General features: G+C 43.8%; 1 protein-coding gene across 1 annotated transcript in view; it reads right to left on the bottom strand.

The window, feature by feature from the left end:
- The window catches only part of C8A (complement C8 alpha chain), a 31,800-nt gene that overhangs the window by 2,647 nt on the left and 10,443 nt on the right, over positions 1-18,710 (bottom strand). The window contains exons 3-10 of the mRNA XM_083510305.1: positions 17,698-17,842; positions 14,912-15,050; positions 14,250-14,439; positions 12,407-12,607; positions 9,984-10,224; positions 4,094-4,228; positions 2,940-3,097; positions 159-381 (exon numbers count right to left, since the gene is read on the bottom strand). Coding sequence (XP_083366431.1) covers positions 159-381; positions 2,940-3,097; positions 4,094-4,228; positions 9,984-10,224; positions 12,407-12,607; positions 14,250-14,439; positions 14,912-15,050; positions 17,698-17,842 — 1,432 coding nt within the window. The remainder of the gene's footprint in view (positions 1-158; positions 382-2,939; positions 3,098-4,093; positions 4,229-9,983; positions 10,225-12,406; positions 12,608-14,249; positions 14,440-14,911; positions 15,051-17,697; positions 17,843-18,710) is intronic.

Below are 18,710 nucleotides of genomic sequence, written 5' to 3'. Positions count from 1 at the left end.
TTATTCCTGTATAAGGCCCCTTGGGTTGCCTGGCATGCAGGATGATCAAAGGCATCGAAAAGAGGTGTTGATTGATGGATAGATCTCGGGAGGTATCAATTAGCCAGAGTCAGAATGATGTATTTAGCAGACCTTTCCCTCCAATGGTTTCACCTTACCCCTCTGTCTTGTGTTCTCACACGCTGGGCCTTCTGAACCCTGCTGGCACTCGCAAACACAGGAGGACCCCATCAGCACCGGTTCACCGTTGTTCTGGCACGGCCCACAGCGGCAGGCACTGAACTCGATTAAGTATTCATCCAAAGCTCTCTTCAGGTTTTGCCTTTTGGCTTCAATATTGGCAAGGTTGGTTCTAGGCAATATTTCAGTTATGGGTTGCAGCTGTGGAATAACAGATGGGGAATTATCCGTGACGTTGCTAATGGATGGGTAAAGGGTTGGAAATGCAATACCCAGGAGAAACAGCTTCTCAAAACTGGCAGAATAACTGTCAAATAGTAGCTTGGAAAGCCCTTTGGTAGGCTACCTGACGATGCTGGGCAGTGGGTGGCCTGAAGAAAACTTCTCACTTACTAAGGACACCTCACACAGTCATATGTCCTACTTTACAGAGATCAGCCCTCTATCTGAAAGGCTATTGGAAGACTGAAGAAATTTGAAGGGATTTCTGGCCCAAGTTTTAAGGAACCGTAAGAAGGAAGTGTGAGCAGGGACCTTGCAGTTGCCCTGCAATAGTCAGCACTTGGACAGTAGACTGAGCTTGCTTGCAATTCAGGTCACAACCTCCCCCATTATGCTGTGACATAGGGCATAAGGCACCCACACCCACAGAAGGACCACACATCCTCACGATCAGTCTTTGCAGCACAAGCCATCATGTACCACAAGCAGAGAGCAGGAACACGGCAGAAATATGCTGCCAGGGCAGCAGTTCATCTTAACAAATGAAAAACAACTTCTTGCAGAGCAAAGCAAAAATCCAACCACAGAAAACCAGGATTGCCCTGCACCTGATCATGGAAACCATTTTGTCTCAAACCTCAGTCAAACAGTCATCCTGGGGTGGGTGTGTAGGTGGGTGTGTATGTGCATGTGCGCAAAGGAGGACAGTGAGCCCCCCAGGAAGGAACAGCAAAGAGCAAGATATAGATACAAATAATGCTTAGAGCTGCCGGGACCACACAGGACAGTCTGTTTGCAGAGGTTTTGCTTTCTGTACTTCACAAGGGCGGTTCGGATTTCCACAGAAGAGCTGCGACATGGCCTTGAAAAATGATGTTTCGGAACAATATTTACACAAGGCCTTTTAGCAAACAACCATGAGTCAAGATAAGGGGACATTCAAGTGGACATAACTAATTATTGGGTGCTTGAATCCGCTCCAAAAGTACAAGCACTGGCAGAGCTCCTGCAGCAGCCATTTAAAGGTTATAGAGTAGGCTACAGGCAAACAGTAGTGTGTTTTGGGCAGCATTAATGGAAGATCTGTGCAGAGAATACCCAGGAACTGCTAAGAGCCTTTTCTCGTGATGAGCCTCAAAAACAAAGCACCATCACCCCATCACCCCATCACCTCAAACTTCCTCCCCACAATCACTCTGAAGCCCCCTCCCATTCGCCTGTCCACACAACTGCCAACAAAGCAGCAGCTCAGCGGGGTCCTTCTTCAGAGTGAGGCACTATAGGTGAGATCATCCATAGTGCACTGGATGACGGTGGTAAACAGGTATAATGGTTTTAGGTCACTTTAAATAGTATCTTGTCCCCATTGCAGCAAAGGAGCGGTGGTGCAGGCTCCATCCATGCGGCCTCACTCACAATGCCTTCCTCTGGAGGAGGACCTTCTAGAGCACATCATGGCTTCTTTCTCAGCTGCCAAGCCAGAACCCTCTTGGGTGCCACCCCACCAAGCCTGGCTCAGCAGAGAAATCAGGAGCTTCTGGTACTGCCAATGCTGCAGGGTGTGCAACAGACAGGTTGCACACCCCCTTCGGGCCACAGGGCTGTCCCTTTTACAACCACACAGTCTTCAAACCAGGGGCTAAAGCTTGAGAAACATGGGCTGTGGGAAGAGATTCTTAAGGCCTCCACTCACCTCTAGCCTTTTGTGGAGCTAGCTGCTCACTTGGTGCTGCACAGCTAGCCTGCCTTAGAAGTCTGATATGGATGGATTGCAACACTGCCTCCCCATACTCTGCTCCGCAAAGCATCTGCACCAAATGCCCACCTGAACTGGGAGAGTATCCTTGCAAGCTTCGTATCCACCCATCTCTCTGCTGTCCTTTATCAGAGACCGTGCATCAAAGCTGCATGGTTGTAGATGCACCCCCAGCAGGACTTCTTAATACCCATTGCTCCACAAGTCCACTCCACAAGTCTCCTGCACCACTTCCATGTCACCTGTCTGTGCATATGAATCCTTCTGCAGAAAGGATTCTTTAGAGCAGGCATGGCCAAACTCGGCCCTCCAGATGTTTTGGGACTACAGTTCCCATCATCCCTGACCACTGGTCCTGACAATGGGAGTTGTAGTCCCAAAACAGCTGGAGGGCCAAGTTTGGTCATGCCTGCTTTAGAGCTGCACTTGGTATCCTGGGGAGGGGGAATGTGCACGATTCTGCTTATCCTTTTCCAAGAATTATATAACATGGATGAATATGACTGTTTAAAGCTTCTTTTTGACAAGCTAGTCGCCATATTGCAATGAACCGAAACTTCGATATTTGAGATAGATTCTGTGTCTTATCTCCCTTGCTTCGAAGGTGCTGCTTTAAAAAAATGCATTTGCTCATTGTGAAATAGGTCAGCAGATCAGTGGCCCATTACATTTAATCCTGTCCTAAGATGGAATAGCAATAAAAATATAAAATGATCTGGTCTAGTACACTTTCAATCCTTTGGAGATGTGGCATTTCTACAACTGAAAGAAAAAGGCTTACCTCAAAATCAATAACAGTGGGATTAAGTTTTAATGACCTCCCCCAATAACGGTATGCATTGGCGTTCCAGCTTCCCATCAGCCTTCCAATCGAGGCTGCGTCTCCGCCTCGAACCCGGGGAATAATATCCTCGATGGCTGCCTTTTCGTTTTGAGTGTCTGGAAAGTTGGGCAATGAAATGGATTACTGTTCGCTTCTATGAATCCACTAGTGGAGTCAAAATTGGTTCGTCAAGGTGACTCAGTGGAGGACATTTGCCAGCAAGGCGCTATTACAAGGCGATGTAATAGACACTCATAGAGGTAAGATGCCAAAGGAAGCTCAAATGCTCCTTGTGTGCTCCTGAGCTCACTTAGGAGGATCTTTATTTTATTTGTTATTTGTTTTATCTAAAGGCAATTCAAGATGAGAGTAATAACAGTATTATAATAGCATCACATGCATTGCACTTTTCCAGCTGCAGGTGGTAAAAGTGCCTGAAAATGCCAGACAATTAAGGATTTTAAAATTAAATTATTTGCTGTTTGTTTGTTTTACTAACGGGACACATAGGATGACATTAAGGTTGCAAATGGTGGTCTTGGTAGCAGCTAAGTGACTGAGCCACGAACAGGCATGTCTTTCCTCTGAGCACAGGGTCTCAATCCTGTCAGGAGCTGTGCTGCAGCATTCTGCCCTAGCTACATCCTCCTGATCAAGCACAATAGAAGCTCCATATCGAGTGCCTTGTATGAATGAAGCGTCATGAGCACTTAACAGAGCAGCCCTGTTTAGGGAAGTTTTTAATAACTGATGGTTTAATGTATTTTTAACCTTCTGTTGGAAGCCGTCCAGAGTGGCTGGGGAGACCCAGCTGGATGGGTGGGGTAGAAATAAATTATTATTATTATTATTATTAAGCATTATCATTATCAAATGCACCTCTCCCTAAACACGATATGGAAGTAGGCCCCACTGGCTTCTACAGCACTTTCTACTACACCAGCCCCATTGGAAGAAAGTGGAGGGTATAGGACTGTTCTTGTGGGTGTGGTCCTTGAGATTACGAAGGAATGACTTTAGCAAACGATTCAGCTTTCCTGGAAGAAAAATATACCCTTTTCAAATATGAAAAAGAGGAAGAGGTTTTTGGAAAATGTGGATGCATTTCCTACCTGTGTTTTGGCCTGCATCCTTTGAGCAGTGTTTGAGGGACACCTTGGCACCTATGGTTATGTCCGTATCTTCAAGGTTATAGCTTAACCCTAATGATCCACCAAAACAGAAGCTTACCATGTCCCTTGTAACCCCTGAAGGAAAGGGAGGGAAGGCAAGTGTCAATCACAGTTTTATATCCCTAGATACTGACTATAAATCTTCAAGTGTTAAGATGTTACTCAATACATGTATGCAAACAATAACTCGAAAACGTACAGATCCATTTGAGCTACTTTTCATTAGTCACTGTCCGAGGGAGAAAGAAAGAAAAAATCAATAGCTGGAACCTGGAAAGCTATCACCAGTGAAGCAGTAAGTACAATTCTGCTTTCTGAAAACAATATAAATTTTATTCTATAGTTGCCACCGAATAAAGCCCCAGCCCATATTTTTTTTAAAAAAAGGTTAGAAACACCACCAAGAAATGTGTGAGGGCAACTGAAGCTACACATTCCAACACTGATTTGTAATCTCAGTTTTGAGAGAATTTGCTGCGAAAAGGCTCAGTAGTCATTTGGTTACATTGATGTTACGACAGGCAAAGAACTTCATTCATTTTCCATCGGAGTCAGCAGCAGAACGTCTATTGATTTCTTCTTCTTCTTCTTCTTCTTCTTCTTCTTCTTCTTCTTGAAACATAGGAGGAGCCCTGTGGAGCCCTGTTTGTCTCCCATCAATTGTAAAGGGTGATATTTCTTTGACAGATCATACAGCATTGTTGCTCAATGCTCTCTGCTGGGTCATGTCCCCTTTCACCTCCCTCTAGTATCTGGCTGCACCATGTACTTAGAAGGGGATGTTCCAACCAGCAGTGTGGATCAGAGTCACTAGAAGGACTACCAGCTACTCAAGTTATTTATTTGCTTTGGTGCTGCTAACATTGTGCTTAGGGATTGTACAAAATGTAAAATAGCACTACTGGTATACACACCACTGCAACCTTAGCATGACAAGAAGGGACCTGGGCAAAGACTTTCCCTGGCCCCACCCCAAATCACAAGTGCCTCTAATCAGCCATTGAGAAGTTGGATATATGTGGACAAAGGAGTAAATACTATATAAAACTGTGGAGCATTATAATGGAAAGGATCCAGAGCAAACTCTAGGCTTGCATGCTTCTCCTCTCCTCCCCTCTGGTGTGGCCACGAGGAGACTGGAAGCTTTTAAACTGTGATGAACCATAAGTATGGCTTGTTGAAACAAGGCAGCTTCTTCTACTCCATAGTTAAGACTAACCACAGTTTGTCACATTTGAATGAAACAACAAACTGTGTTTAACTAAAAATGAAAGCAAAAGTTTCTGAATTATTCTCCTTGCAGCTGCGATGAAGGCAGAGACTGAGGGAGAAAAGGGGAACACATGAATGGAAAATTTTAATCCAAATCAGCTACTGTTATGAGATTTTAGTTAAAGCAGATGCCAGAGTTAATCCACAGTTTGGAGTTTTGCTTTTTTTCAATCCTGAAAGTGTACATGTTAAGATGTGGGGCTTGCGCTGTTTGACGAGACTTCTAATTAACAGAAGTTGGGGCTTCTAGCTCCCTAGCGAGAAGGCTCTCAATAAAGTTATAGCTTGGTCAGTTCTTTACCACAGCTAATAAAACAAATTTCCCCAATTGCTGAATTTATATTCATTTGGTGCCTGCTGACAGTGTATTAATAAATCTATAGTATTCAATGGCTTGTGCTTAACTAGTCTACAACTGTTAACAACACAACCGAGTGAAATATATTTACTGTAAGCAATAGGAATGATTATTGTTTATCACTGTTTGAGTGCCATAAAATTAAAGTTGAACTACACTCTGATTAATTGATATATTATTGTTCCTGTTAAGTAATTATTTTCAACAAAGGCCAGTCAATACAATTTGTTATTGGTTGCCACAGGGGGGAAGAATCCAAGGCTGATCAATCTGAATGCAGCAGAAGCAGCAAAATGATGATCATACAAAATATTGGCAATTTAAGGAAGGAGTAAACAAGATTGCTTATTATGGGATGCAAATCCAATGATATGAATATGGCCCACCAATTAGATTGATTTATGCTTTTAATTTTTGAATTAATCACAAAAGGGGAAAAATCTCTTTCTGTGTAGTGATAAACCACAAGTAAATTGCATTGTTTCTCAGCAAAGTCATAAAACAAAAGTGTTTTCCTTCAAAAGAAAGAGTAAAATAACACTGGGGCTGCTCACGAGGATCCTGCTTTCCTCTAACTTCCTTGCAGATCGACAAACCCTCCTTTTCATAACAAATGACAGTTCATTTCATTCCTCAGTGGACCGTGTGGTAAGGCACCACTGCTCCACCTGAGCTCAGGTGAGTCACATCACTGCTGCTCCCTGGGAGGTAGAGAGGGAGGGGCGTGGTGGCTATGACGTGGGTGAGGTACACTGGAGCCAATCTGGTCACCTGCCGGTGCATTTGCACCACACCAACCTTGCTGCCATCTACCTCTCCACCAACAGCAGTGTGACCAACCAGCGTTCAGGTGAGCATGGGGAATCCCACCGCTTTCATTACAGTGGTACCTTGGGTTACATACGCTTCAGGTTACATACGTTTCAGGTTACACACTCCGCTAACCCAGAAATAGTACCTTGGGTTAAGAACTTTGCTTCAGGATGAGAACAGAAATTGCGCAGCGGCAGCGTGGCGGCAACGGGAGGCCCCATTAGCTAAAATGGTGCTTCAGGTTAAGAACAGTTTGAGGTTAAGAACAGACCTCTGGAATGAATTAAGTACGTAACCAGAGGTACCACTGTATTATCTTTTCTAACAAGTTTAGGGAGGTTTTTAATGTTTGATGTCTTATTGTGCTTTTAATTCTGTTGGGAGCTACCCAGAGTGGCAGATGGGCGGGGTATAAATAATACAATCATCATCATCATCATCATCCACAGGAACTGTCATCAGATAAAAAAAAGCTAGGATTGTATGCAACTGCAGTTCTACATGCACCCAAGTGTAGCATTTGTTTTGTGGGTACAAGGTTCTGCTTTCATTAAAAGAAGAAAAAAATCAAATGGAACAACCCCAGGTTTCTCATACCAAGTCAGAGCATTGGTCTCTCTCGCTCATGGCCTGGCAGCAGCTCCTGGGGGGGGGGGGCAATTTCCCTGGGGATGACAGAGATTGAATCTGGGACCTTCTGCCTTGCAACTGTAAAAACATGCTTGAAAGTGCATGGGCAATATCTGGTTAAATTTCAGAAGCCAGAATGGGCGGCTATGGGAAATTGCTGCCAAGTACATGTACATAGGATCACAGTCTTAATCTAGCAATTGCTCCGACCCTGACTGTGAAGGCAAGCTTCAGCAGTCAAGCCCTCGAGGCTGTATTTTCTGCGGCATTTCATCAGGCCATCCATGCCGGAGTGGGTACCAGTTGCATCCATCACCAGCATATTTAAAAGAAGGGATAAAAACCCATAATTCTTGAGAAAACATTTGCTTTCAGACGCTGGCCGTGCTGAAGCAAAGGGCTGCTGTTCACTGAACCATTGATTTGCGTCTCCTTACTCAATGTAGCACTTAACCAGAGCACCAGCTTGATAAATGTGCCCTCTTTTTATGGTATGCACTGTAGATGAAATTATACAAGTATCCTACATAAAAGTAAAAATTATGTCCGTTCTGGGACACATTTTTTGTCTCTTTTAGAACTTCAACTTCCCTCTTCCTTACAGTAGGGCCATCTTGTTGCAATAAATCACAGCACTTTTGAAATACAGTAAGCAAAATATAAAGTAAAATAATGGCTCTGTCTAGATGCTGCTAATTCATTCTTCCTCTTCACTTGGCAGTCAGCTTCCTGAAGCCCCTCTTGGCAAGCTCTTTTCTTTATCATTCAGCCTTCATGTCCAGGAAAGACACTTTCCCAAGAATATTAAGGACAAATAAATTAACGGGAGAGAAGGAGGGATGATGGGCTGCAGTTGGCTGGAAGGGGACTGGGAATTTTATAGCAGTCTCCCTACTCCCAAGCAGGAACGGGGATTCAATTCAGTTGGTGAACTGACCTAATTTACACTTTCCAAAACAATAAAAGGACTGAAATGCAGGCATCCTTCAGAATTCACATTTCTTCCAAATTTGGAAATGCAGTTCTCCAGCCAAGGAATGTGTACAAAAAAATTAAATATGGCGGTAAAGTGTACATAAATGTTAGTGAAAATAGCAGATGAAAATGCCCTATATTAGGGATGAAATTGCTTTGCAAAAATGTATATTAGGCAAAACTGCATGCAAATATGTATATATTAGGAGAAATTGTCACTATAATGCCAGTGAGTTTTTAGGAGTTTTTTTTTTAAAAAAAAAGATAATTACAAGCTGTTGTGGAAATGTGGAGAACTGAGATTGGAAAGATTGGAAAAATGGGAGACAGAGAAACTCATCCAGAAAATCACTGGGAATCCTGCTGACCCTAATCTAGGTTTGATAAAGACGTAGGCAGTGGCACAAAGAGAGCGATAACAGAGTGCACAACTTGCTAGTAAGTTGCTAGTGATGGTCCCTGCCCATGATGGTGTTGCCAGTTTGCTTTATTATGAGCTACCTTAAGTACACTTCAGTTTAGAATGCTGGGATATAAATCATTCAAATAAATAAACAAGGGCTACAGTGGGTCAGGATTCTCTTTGCAGACAGTAACCCCTAAACTTACACACATTTAATTGTGTGCCAGGAGTTTCTGCAAACAACCAAGATTCTTGTGAGTAGCTGGGCATTCTCCACCTCTGCTTAAAAGCTTGGTGAGTAGGTGGGGAAACTTGTTGGAACAACTTCACAGTTCCTGTGCAGCTGTGCAATTCTCACTACTTATCTTGGATTCATGAACCCTAGCCCTTGCTCTTAGACCAGACTTTCCCTGCTAACCCTTTGCCTTGTAAAACCTTCTGGACTATATCTGGCTCTTTCCTCACAACTGAATCTGCACTGTTAATCTGCCTTAATAAAGCATTACTTCCATGCCAGGTGCACCTGCTGCTATGTTTTGGGTGAGAGCCAAGACACACTGTGAAGACCAGGGATGCTGAACTAGTCTCCCTAAGATTAGAGATACCTGGCTAAGCCTGGTGTTGCTGGTGTCACCCTTTTCCGTAGAGAATCCCAGCATGAAGTCACCAAACCAGAACCTTTGGAAGAGAATGTGAATAACTAATATACTGGTATCACAGAAGGCACAGCAGGTTTTGGGTTTTTTGACACAGTAGATGGCTTTGCAAAAATGAACAAGAGAATCATGTTATTATAGGAAATTTCCCATTGATGATTAGAAGGGTTTATGCTTCAACTATCATGAAATGTGCATGGCAACAACTGCAGAAGCTTGGCTACATGAACACAAAGTGTAGGCAGAACTATGCTGTCTTTGGATGCCTTCATTTGCTGAAAGCTGAAGCTAGCAGAACTCTGTCATTCTGCAGTTTGAAAGCCACCTTGTGTAAAATGGTAGGTGCAATGCCAAAAACATTGTTTGTTTACACTTTATGAGTCAAGAAATGCCTTTGAATTTATCTAGGTCTGTCTGCAGGATGCTGTCTCGTGCGCTTTGAAATGCAGAAATTTCAAGGCTAAAGACAAGAAATTCCTGGAGTTATCATTGCTGTTATTTTTGCTATACCTGGAAGGAAATTATTTATTAACTCCAAGACACAAGTTTGGGCATGCAAGTTCATAATATTGTTGAATAAAAGAGCAGTGTGTTGAATAGGAATCTTGAGTTTCTGGGTCATTACAACATACTGCTGAATCAATATGCTTTACGTGTATCAAGAAATTAGTTTCCTCCATCCTACAATGTGCCAAGCGGGTAGAATAAATTAAACCTGCAAACCTCTTTTTCTCATCTCATCTTTGTTGACCACAAGGATGTATTCGAATATGCCTCCCATGGTCCCAGATGTCATAAAGTGGGTGCCATACTCATTAATGAACCTGGCATACATTCCGTAGTTGTACCGATCTGGAAGCTCCATCAGAGACTGAAGCATCTCCTCATCCAGGACAATGTCCTCTCTTCTCATCTTGAAACGGGCTGTCTGTACTTTGGTAAGAGCTCGAATAAATCCAACATTCTGTAGATGAAGCAGGGCAAAATACATAGTTTACCCACTTTTTTCTGAAGTTATATCCTTCTTTCTTTTTGGTGGGCACCAAAAGAGACCAATAGGGCAAGGCTGTGCTCTTATACCAGGGGTGCAGAACCTGGGGGGGGGCAAATTTGGCCCTCCATACCTCTCTACCTGGCCCTTGGGTAGTGGTTAAGAGTGGTAGACCTGTAATCTGGTGAACCGGGTTCACGTCTCCGCTCCTCCACATGCAGCTGCTAGGTGACCTTGGGCCAGTCACACTTCTCTGAAGTCTCTCAGCCCCACTCACCTCACAGAGTGTTTGTTGTGGGGGAGGAAGGGAAAGGAGTATGTTAGCCGCTTTGAGACTCCTTAGGGTAGTGATAAAGTAGGATATCTAATCCAAACTCTTCTTCTTCTTTCTTAGGCCATTCCACCTCACCAGACCATGCTCCTTACCAGCCTACCCTGCACCCCCCTCAAATTTTATTGCCAAGCTACAATGTGTTTGAACAGTGATACACTCCCTTGTAGCCTGGACAAAAAGGAGTGTGTGGGTATAAACCTGTGAGTGTTGCATGGCTAGAACGTAGTCTGCTATACAAAGGGAAGAGTCACATCCTTTGGCCTCTGGCCCTGTGCATCACTTGCATGTGGGTCCTAGCAGGATCTCCACAGGAGAATGTGACCCTCAGAGTGAACAAGGTTTTCCACCCCATTTTATACAATCCCAGTTTATTTCAAGCATGAAGCAACACATGTTGGGATGCTTGAGAACATTTCCCAGTGGGTGATCTAAAATGATGCTGTGGATAATGATCATCTGATTAAACAGCAAACTGAAGGAAATAATTTCTAAAGATGGAGAAGCAACTCTAGTTATAGAGTACGAATGAATGAAAAGATCTCGCCTGTTGCAGGGCTGACTATATCTTTCTTTTCTTTGTGGAACAATCCTAAGCTACAGAGTTTTGGTTATGTAATTATGACCTTAGGGGATGTGGGTGGCGCTGTGGGTTAAGCCACAGAGCCTAGGACTTGCCAATCAGAAGGTCGGCGGTTCGAATCCCTGTGATGGGGTGAGCTCCTGTTGCTCGGTCCCTGCTCCTGCTAACCTAGCAGTTTGAAAGCACATCAAAGTGCAAGTAGATAAATAGGTGGCCACATGACCCGGAAGCTGTGTGCTGGCTCCCTCGGCCTGTAAAGCGAGATGAGCGCCGCAACCCCAGAGTCAGCCATGACTGGACCTAATGGTCGGGGGTCCCTTTACTTTACCTTTAATTATGACCTTGGGGACAGCTAGTGGTGATATGCAAGGCAGGGACCAAAGGATACATGCCATTTACTATGAATCCTCCAAGCCTAACTGCCCCTCTCCCTGCAGATCCTTTCAGGAACTTCAGGAAAGTATTTTTCAGACATCAAAGGGCTTGCAAGGGTTGCAGAGCTGATAATTTAATTTGGGGAGGTAGTTTTTCTGCTCCCTTACAATTCAATCTGTGCTCCCTCATCCATTTGTTCATAGACAAATGCTGGATCCCTTGGCCTGAAAAGCGAGAGACCCCATAGTTGTCTTTGACTGGACTTAATCATCCAGGGGTCCTTTACCTTTTTTTACCATAGGTCCCTGCTTGCAACTACCCATTACACAAGGTTTCCACGCTTAAGCAAGACAAAACACAAAGCCCAGTCCTGTTTACATCTCTGGATTTCCCAAAGATTTCATATCCATTAAGAAAACAAATGCTTCTCGCAGCCATTCACTCAGGTTTGCACTAATTTAAACAAGATATATTTGTGACATTGGAACATGTTCCCCAAAGACAACTGTTGCTGACGTGCAATTCTTTAAATTCCCCCACTCTGTTCGCCACTCCAAGCACTTACTCATTTATATACTTAATGTCACCATGAAACAGGAGGGATGGGGCGAGATGGCATGCGTTGTTCTACTTGTAATTCAATTTCATTCCCATTACAATGCTTCTGTTTGCTTCAGTGTAATAAGGAAGGCAAACAGAATTGCTAATGATCACACGTGCAATTACATGAACAAATTAAGGTAGGATGATTATTGTTTCAAGGGGAAAACATGTGGGCAGGGAAATAAAGCAATATCAGTAACAGAGTGTTTGGGCGATTTAGCATCGCAGGAGTAAGAAGGCCCCTCCACCTGCTTTCTCATTACCTTTGCTGCGTATTCAGTAAAATTTCTCAGGGTCCCATGACCCAATGATAAGCCAATGCCTATACTCAGAGACAAAGGGACATCTGCAGGGCTTATGCCAAATGTAAAGCCAAAACTTCGAGAGGTGTCCTTTTTTATGGCATTCAGTAGGTCCTTGGCATCATCAAAATACTCTGAAGAAAAGCCAGAATCAGCATGTGCCTGAAATGAAAAGAGAAACATCTTAGCTGGATGGAGATATTTTAGATTAGCATATTGACTTAATGGGGGATGATTCTCCTTTGCTCTGGAGACTCAACAAAAACCAAGCCTGAGCAGTTTTCAGTGGTACTGCAAGACTTTTTTTTTTAAATGCTAAAGTTTGGTGGCATAATCATTTCAAATGATGCACCAGGATGACATCTTGTTTTAACTCATTGTTGCATTTTTGTAAGGATTTTATATGACTGGATGAAGTGTCTGTGTGGTTAGCCTCTATAATGAGGCTGGGGAACTTCTACTTCTTTGGCCAGTCCTCGCCTACCAGGGAGCCCAGTTTGGGCCACAAGGCCATTTTCCCTAAAGCCATGCCCATTTCCTGCTACCACTGTGTGGGAGGATGGGGTTAAATCCTGCATTGGTCACATACTCCTGTTTCCAGCAGGGAACAGGGCTGTGCAACCAAGGCAGCGGGGTTCAATCTCTGTTCATCAGCTGATGAGTGGGGCTGAAATCCTGATCAGTCCGGGTTTTCAGCCAGAAGCAAGGGGCTGCCCAAAAGCCCTCTGCAAGAGCACTTTCAAGAGAATTGTGCACAGACCCCTGTGCAGCCCACAGAGGATTCAATCAGAGCTCCATGCTCTTGGTCAGAGAGCAGAGAGCATCTTTGCATGCAACCCTCGGGGGCTTTGATGCTGCAGGGAACTGCCTTTCAAGAGCCTTCCTGAAGACCCTGGACAAGCAGGACCTGCAGCAGCAAGCCCTCTGTTCTCAGCTGGAGTGTTTCCACACAACTGCCATTCCTTCTTCCTCCCTGCTCCCACCCCCCTGATTAAACATGTGATCAGGAAGGGCATGGTGGAAGAAAGGAGACTACTTTACAGAATTGTTTCCACCATTTTTTTTATGGAGGCCACTGTTTCCCCACCCCAGTGCCCCAGAACAATGCCAGAGTTCAGGCCATTTCAGAAGATACAAAACGGGGGCCAGGCTGCCAACACAATCACTGACTGCCACTTGCCAGAGGTGTCATTTCACCTGCAGTGGCATCAACCCCTCAACCCCCCCCCCCCAAAAAAATAACAACCCACTTAGGAGGCACAAATGAAAAGAGCTGTGCTCCTGTCACTTCTGATGGTAAGCCTTACCACTGGGAAACTGTAGGATAATTTATCCTTCCCCTGGAGAAATCAGGTCTCCCTGATGTCTCTATCCTCAAGTAGGAGACTTTGGAGAAGCCATTTGTGCCCAGTGTATAGAGGGGTGTGCACATCAAAAGCATTGCATGTGGCATCCAAGTTTGGTAGAGGAAAGATGCATGGGGGGCCCCACTGGTAAGTGTCTTACAGATAAATCTGCTAGAAAGGGTTCAGAGGGATCTGCATATGCTTCCGCGCTCACATATTATCTGGTTGATATGTGGATAATATGTAATAAAGAGACCCCCCCCCAAAAAAAATATATATATAACACCTAAAACTGATATGACATGCTAATGTGATATTCTGGACAGTGGAAATTTTTAAAAGGTAGCAGTAAATGATATGGAACTTCAGAGGAGCTCACGTGTTGCAAGGGTCTATATTTGGCTGAGGTCCAATTGCCCACTCAGCCTTACCGCTAATGTTGGCCTACAAATACTTACAAGAAACTGATAGTAGTGGATGTTATATGGCTTTCGGAAATATTTCTCATCATCCCCGTAATACAGACGTTCACATGCCGCATCATACTTCAATTCTCGCCATTCTCCGTTATAGACAGATTCACACTGGCCTCCATAGAATGCAGGATCGTACACTATCTGTGCCTCTTTTTGTGTAAGGATATTGTATCTTTCAGGAGCAAAAGAGACAGGAGCAGGCATGTAAGGAGAGTTTGCTAGTGCTCTTACACACACACACACAGAGAGAGAGAGAGAGAGAGAGAGAGAGAGAGAGAGAGAGAGAGACTCTCACTTTCATTCCATACAATCCTTCTTGTTTCCTTCTAGGCTCATCAATTGTAGTTTGAATATAACAAACCACAATTCCTGGTCTGAATTTAATGCAGAGTGTGGGATCGTGGTTTGTTTTCTGCCAGTGCTCATGTGGAAGAGCAAAACAGGCACAATTTGCTCATGAGTTATAAGACAAAGTCCATGAAAATAAATAAACACATGGACTCCTGTTTCTCTCCTTTATGTAAGAAGTTTTAAAACTTGGGAGTTCTCTAAACTACACAACATAGCAAGTTAAAATTAAAGAGAAAATTTCCCAATGCTTAAATCATGTGTAAGAACCATAGTACTTAGGTAGGGCAACTCACCCCTGTGCAACTTTACTGATCCCGGGGACTGGATCCAGATCATCACAGAATCTTTCAGCATCCTCACAACTTGCCTCATCAGATTGATCTCTGCAGTCTGGTTCTCCATTGCATACAAGGTGGCGTTTAATGCAGCGACCTGCAGCACAGATAAAGATTTGTTATCCATTTCTAGAATCCATGTTTGCTCTAGCTAGATAAGGCTGGACTTAATGGTTCACTTAAACCAAATCACAAAGATAATGTAGGACCTTGCTCAGGTTGTGCTGTTGTCACTTTCTGACTGAGCAGGAGGTCTTTGTGAAGAATACTCAAAGAGAAATATGTTGAGAACAGGAGTGGTTTTGTGTGTGTGGCATGGAATTTCCTTTCCTATTCAGACTTCCCAGTCAAATGCAACAAGATATCATGTACAAAATTGCACACGACTCCAGGTGTCTTTTTATATTGACAGTGAAATGCACTTAGAATTTGAATTGTTATGTCTTCACATAACTCTGAAGTTAATGGGTTTTGTTGCTTTTTAGGGCCCTATAGGGTAAGGTCACCAGATTTTTTTCAATGAATCCAGGGACGCTTTCCAACTTCAGTCAGAATGGATGGATTTTGTCAAGGGACTGATCTGTAAATCTGGGGACTGTCCCTGTGAAAGGGGAACGTTGGTAACCTTACTATAGGGGCCCTTGTGTCACCTGATTATTTCTGGGCTAGAAGCTGCTATAACACCTTTTAACCATACCTGCAAGGTATCACTGGGAGGAAGCAATGGGCAGAACACACCTTGCCATGCTGCAGGATGAAGCAACCATGAGAAGATAGGTGAAGTAGGAATCTGTGTCTGCAGCAAGGTTTTTAAAAGTGTTGGTCCTAGCAGAGGGGTAAATGTTTGGGCTCAGTTTCAGGCCTGCATTGGCAACTGGGCCTCACTTATTGGAGGCTTAAAGAGAGAGACCAGCCAGGAAACTAGACAATAACTTTCTTGTCTTCCTTAAACAAGAACAAAACAGCACGAGGGAACTTTATAATTTTTTATTTATAAAGTTTCAAATATAACAATAAAAGGAAAACATTCCATTTGAATTATACATCCAATTCTAATCTTTCCACTTTCAGACTTCCTTCAGTCTATCTGGAAATTTTCATGTTTTCACAATTATTCACATTTCTTGCATCTGTATTGTATTGTTTTGTTTTTTAACCAAATTAATCTTAGCAATTATTATAAAACAATATTTCTTTCAGCACGAGGGAACTTTAGACTCCATCCATAAGCAATGTACATATGAATGCAGGAAACTGCCTGATAAGGAATCAGGCCATTGCTTCATCCTGCTCAGTATGGTCTACATCAGCTTTTCTCAACCTTGGGTTCCCAGATGTTTTTGAACTACAACTCCCATCATCCCTGGCCACTGGCCATGCTGGTTAAGAATGATGGTGGTTGTAGTCCAACAACATCTATGGAACCAATGTTGAGAAAGGTCTATACTAATTAACAGCATCAGGGTTTCAGGCATGGTCCTCTCCCAACTCTACCAGGAGTTGCCAGAGATTGAACCTGTGATGTCCTGCATTCAAAGGAGATGCTCTACCACTGAACTACAGCCCCTCACCTGTGCCACCTAGGGAATGAACTATATAGTGACTGAATTTGTTGAGATTCCTGCATTGCAGGAATCTTTAGGATCCCTTCCAACTCTATGATTCAGTGAACTACACACTCATTACAAGAATCTCCTTTTCAAGACCCTGGTGCCCTTTACTGTATTCTTTATCATTCCAGACTTTGGAGATCTCTCTTTGTACGAATGAAGGAAAGCACATTGCTTCAAGGGTGCTCCCAAAACTAGTTGCAGAAAGAATCCTGAAACTTTTCTTGTTCTCTGCCACTGCGGTAAGACAGGAAAAGCTTTAGCTGGGCACCTTTTCAGTTCTAAATAATGGATTATGAATAGACCGTGTGCTTCTCCTTGTCAGGTTCACTTTGTCAAAGCTCCCAGGATGCATTTGTTATCCCTGCTTATGGTTTTTAAAAGCAACTATAAGCCTAAAAGTCTCCTGCTGCTACTTTTTGGAGAAATGAACACTGTCAGCTTAAAGAATGGGCTGGCGCTGTGATGTTGCAGAATGTGCTCGAGAAATTTGTTGCAATAATGATGGCTAAGGCACGAACACTCAAGGAACATCCTTAAGAGTAGATTCCTGCCTTCTCCTGCTTTAGCCAGCAGTGTGGAAAGTGTTCCTGAAGAAAAAGGCAGGTGTGGCTTTTCACACTATAACAACAGCTTTGCCATACAGCACTCAACCTGAGTGAGGAGCAGACAAGAAAGCAATTGGTGTATCAGTGGCTCAGCAAATCTGTACCCAGAGGGCACCATTTGGGCCAAAGTCCAGGGTTAGCTTGGCCCTGCAGCTGCAGATTTGCAGATCTATTGTTGCAAGCACAAAATGTTACACATGTGGAGATTGGCACAAATGAGGATACAGTGCAGCTGGTCAGGCAGTCATTCCAGAATCTGCATGTGCAGCAGAGCACTCTCTGCACACATTGTCCTTTTGAACGCATGGATCAAGCTCACCTCACGCTATGATAGGGCTGGCATGATAGGGCTGGCTTTGGCAGATCCTTAGGCGATTCCTTCTTTTCCTAGATGTCACTGTGCCCCACTTTAACTTTATTGCATGGAACAGTAGATCAGTACCTTTTCCGCATTCCTGAAATGGGTTAATGGTGTGGAGCAGGATCACTGGATCAGTTAATGGATCTGTAATGGCATCATACTCACCAGTCTCCTCACACCGAAAATCAGCTCCACAGTCTTGGCTCACAATACATTCTCCTGCTGACTGGCACGCAGCTTCATCCCAAAGGTGGCCGGTACATATGTTCCCCTTGTATTTGGCTGGCTGTTGCAAAGTTCGATATCTGTGCTATAATATGCATTTTTAAAAAAATAAAAATAGATATCTGCCATAAATTATATATATATACAAAACGATAAAATTTGAATTCAGGAGGCAATAAAAACAGATCTATACAATATTTTAACCTAGCAAGAGCAAGCATTAATTATTTAAGTATTAAAAATGTAAAACAAATTAAGGCTTTATCAGTACAGCTATGCCTGCCAAAACCAAAAAATTACTTAAAACACAATTTGAAGCTCATAGGGAAGAAATGTGAAGGGATGAGAAGGTTAACAACACAGCAGAAGTATTTGCAGTTGACTTTTTCCATGCCTGTCAAATCATTCCCAATATCTTAAATGGAAGAGTAACTTCACTGGCTGATTGAAAGCCAATCCAGTCATGATAGAATGTCATATGACTGAGAGTTCTACTGTATGTGTATACAGACTACTTGTCTGTGCAAGAGGCTTGCCCCGTGCACTCCATGCATATATGAAGCTGTCCAGGGACGCGGACTTAGAAAAAATATTGGGGGGGCCCGGGAAAGCTCATGAATAATAAATAAGCTCATGAATATGCAAATAAAGTGGCTCCGGCCCCAAATAGGGCAAGCCACGCCCCCCAGCCAGCCGATTGGCTGGCTGGGAGGTGTGGCCAGTCGGGATTCCCCTGTTCTCGCGGGAGCTGAAACGAAGCAGCGAGGCAGGAGCCCCCGCCCCCGGGGATTCCCTAATCTCGCGGGGGATGGCCGGGGCTCTCAGACTAGGGCGCGCGGCTGGCTGGCTGGCTGGCTGGCTGGCTGGCGAGGGACGGCGGCGGCGCTCTGCTGGAAGGGCGCCCGAAATTATTGGGGGGGCTGAGCCCCCCAAAAAAATTTTTTGAGGGGGCT

The sequence above is a fragment of the Podarcis liolepis genome, assembly GCF_965112155.1.
Source record: "Podarcis liolepis genome assembly, chromosome: 6".
NCBI lineage: Eukaryota > Metazoa > Chordata > Lepidosauria > Squamata > Lacertidae > Podarcis > Podarcis liolepis.
This window is presented reverse-complemented; position numbering and strand designations above follow the sequence as displayed.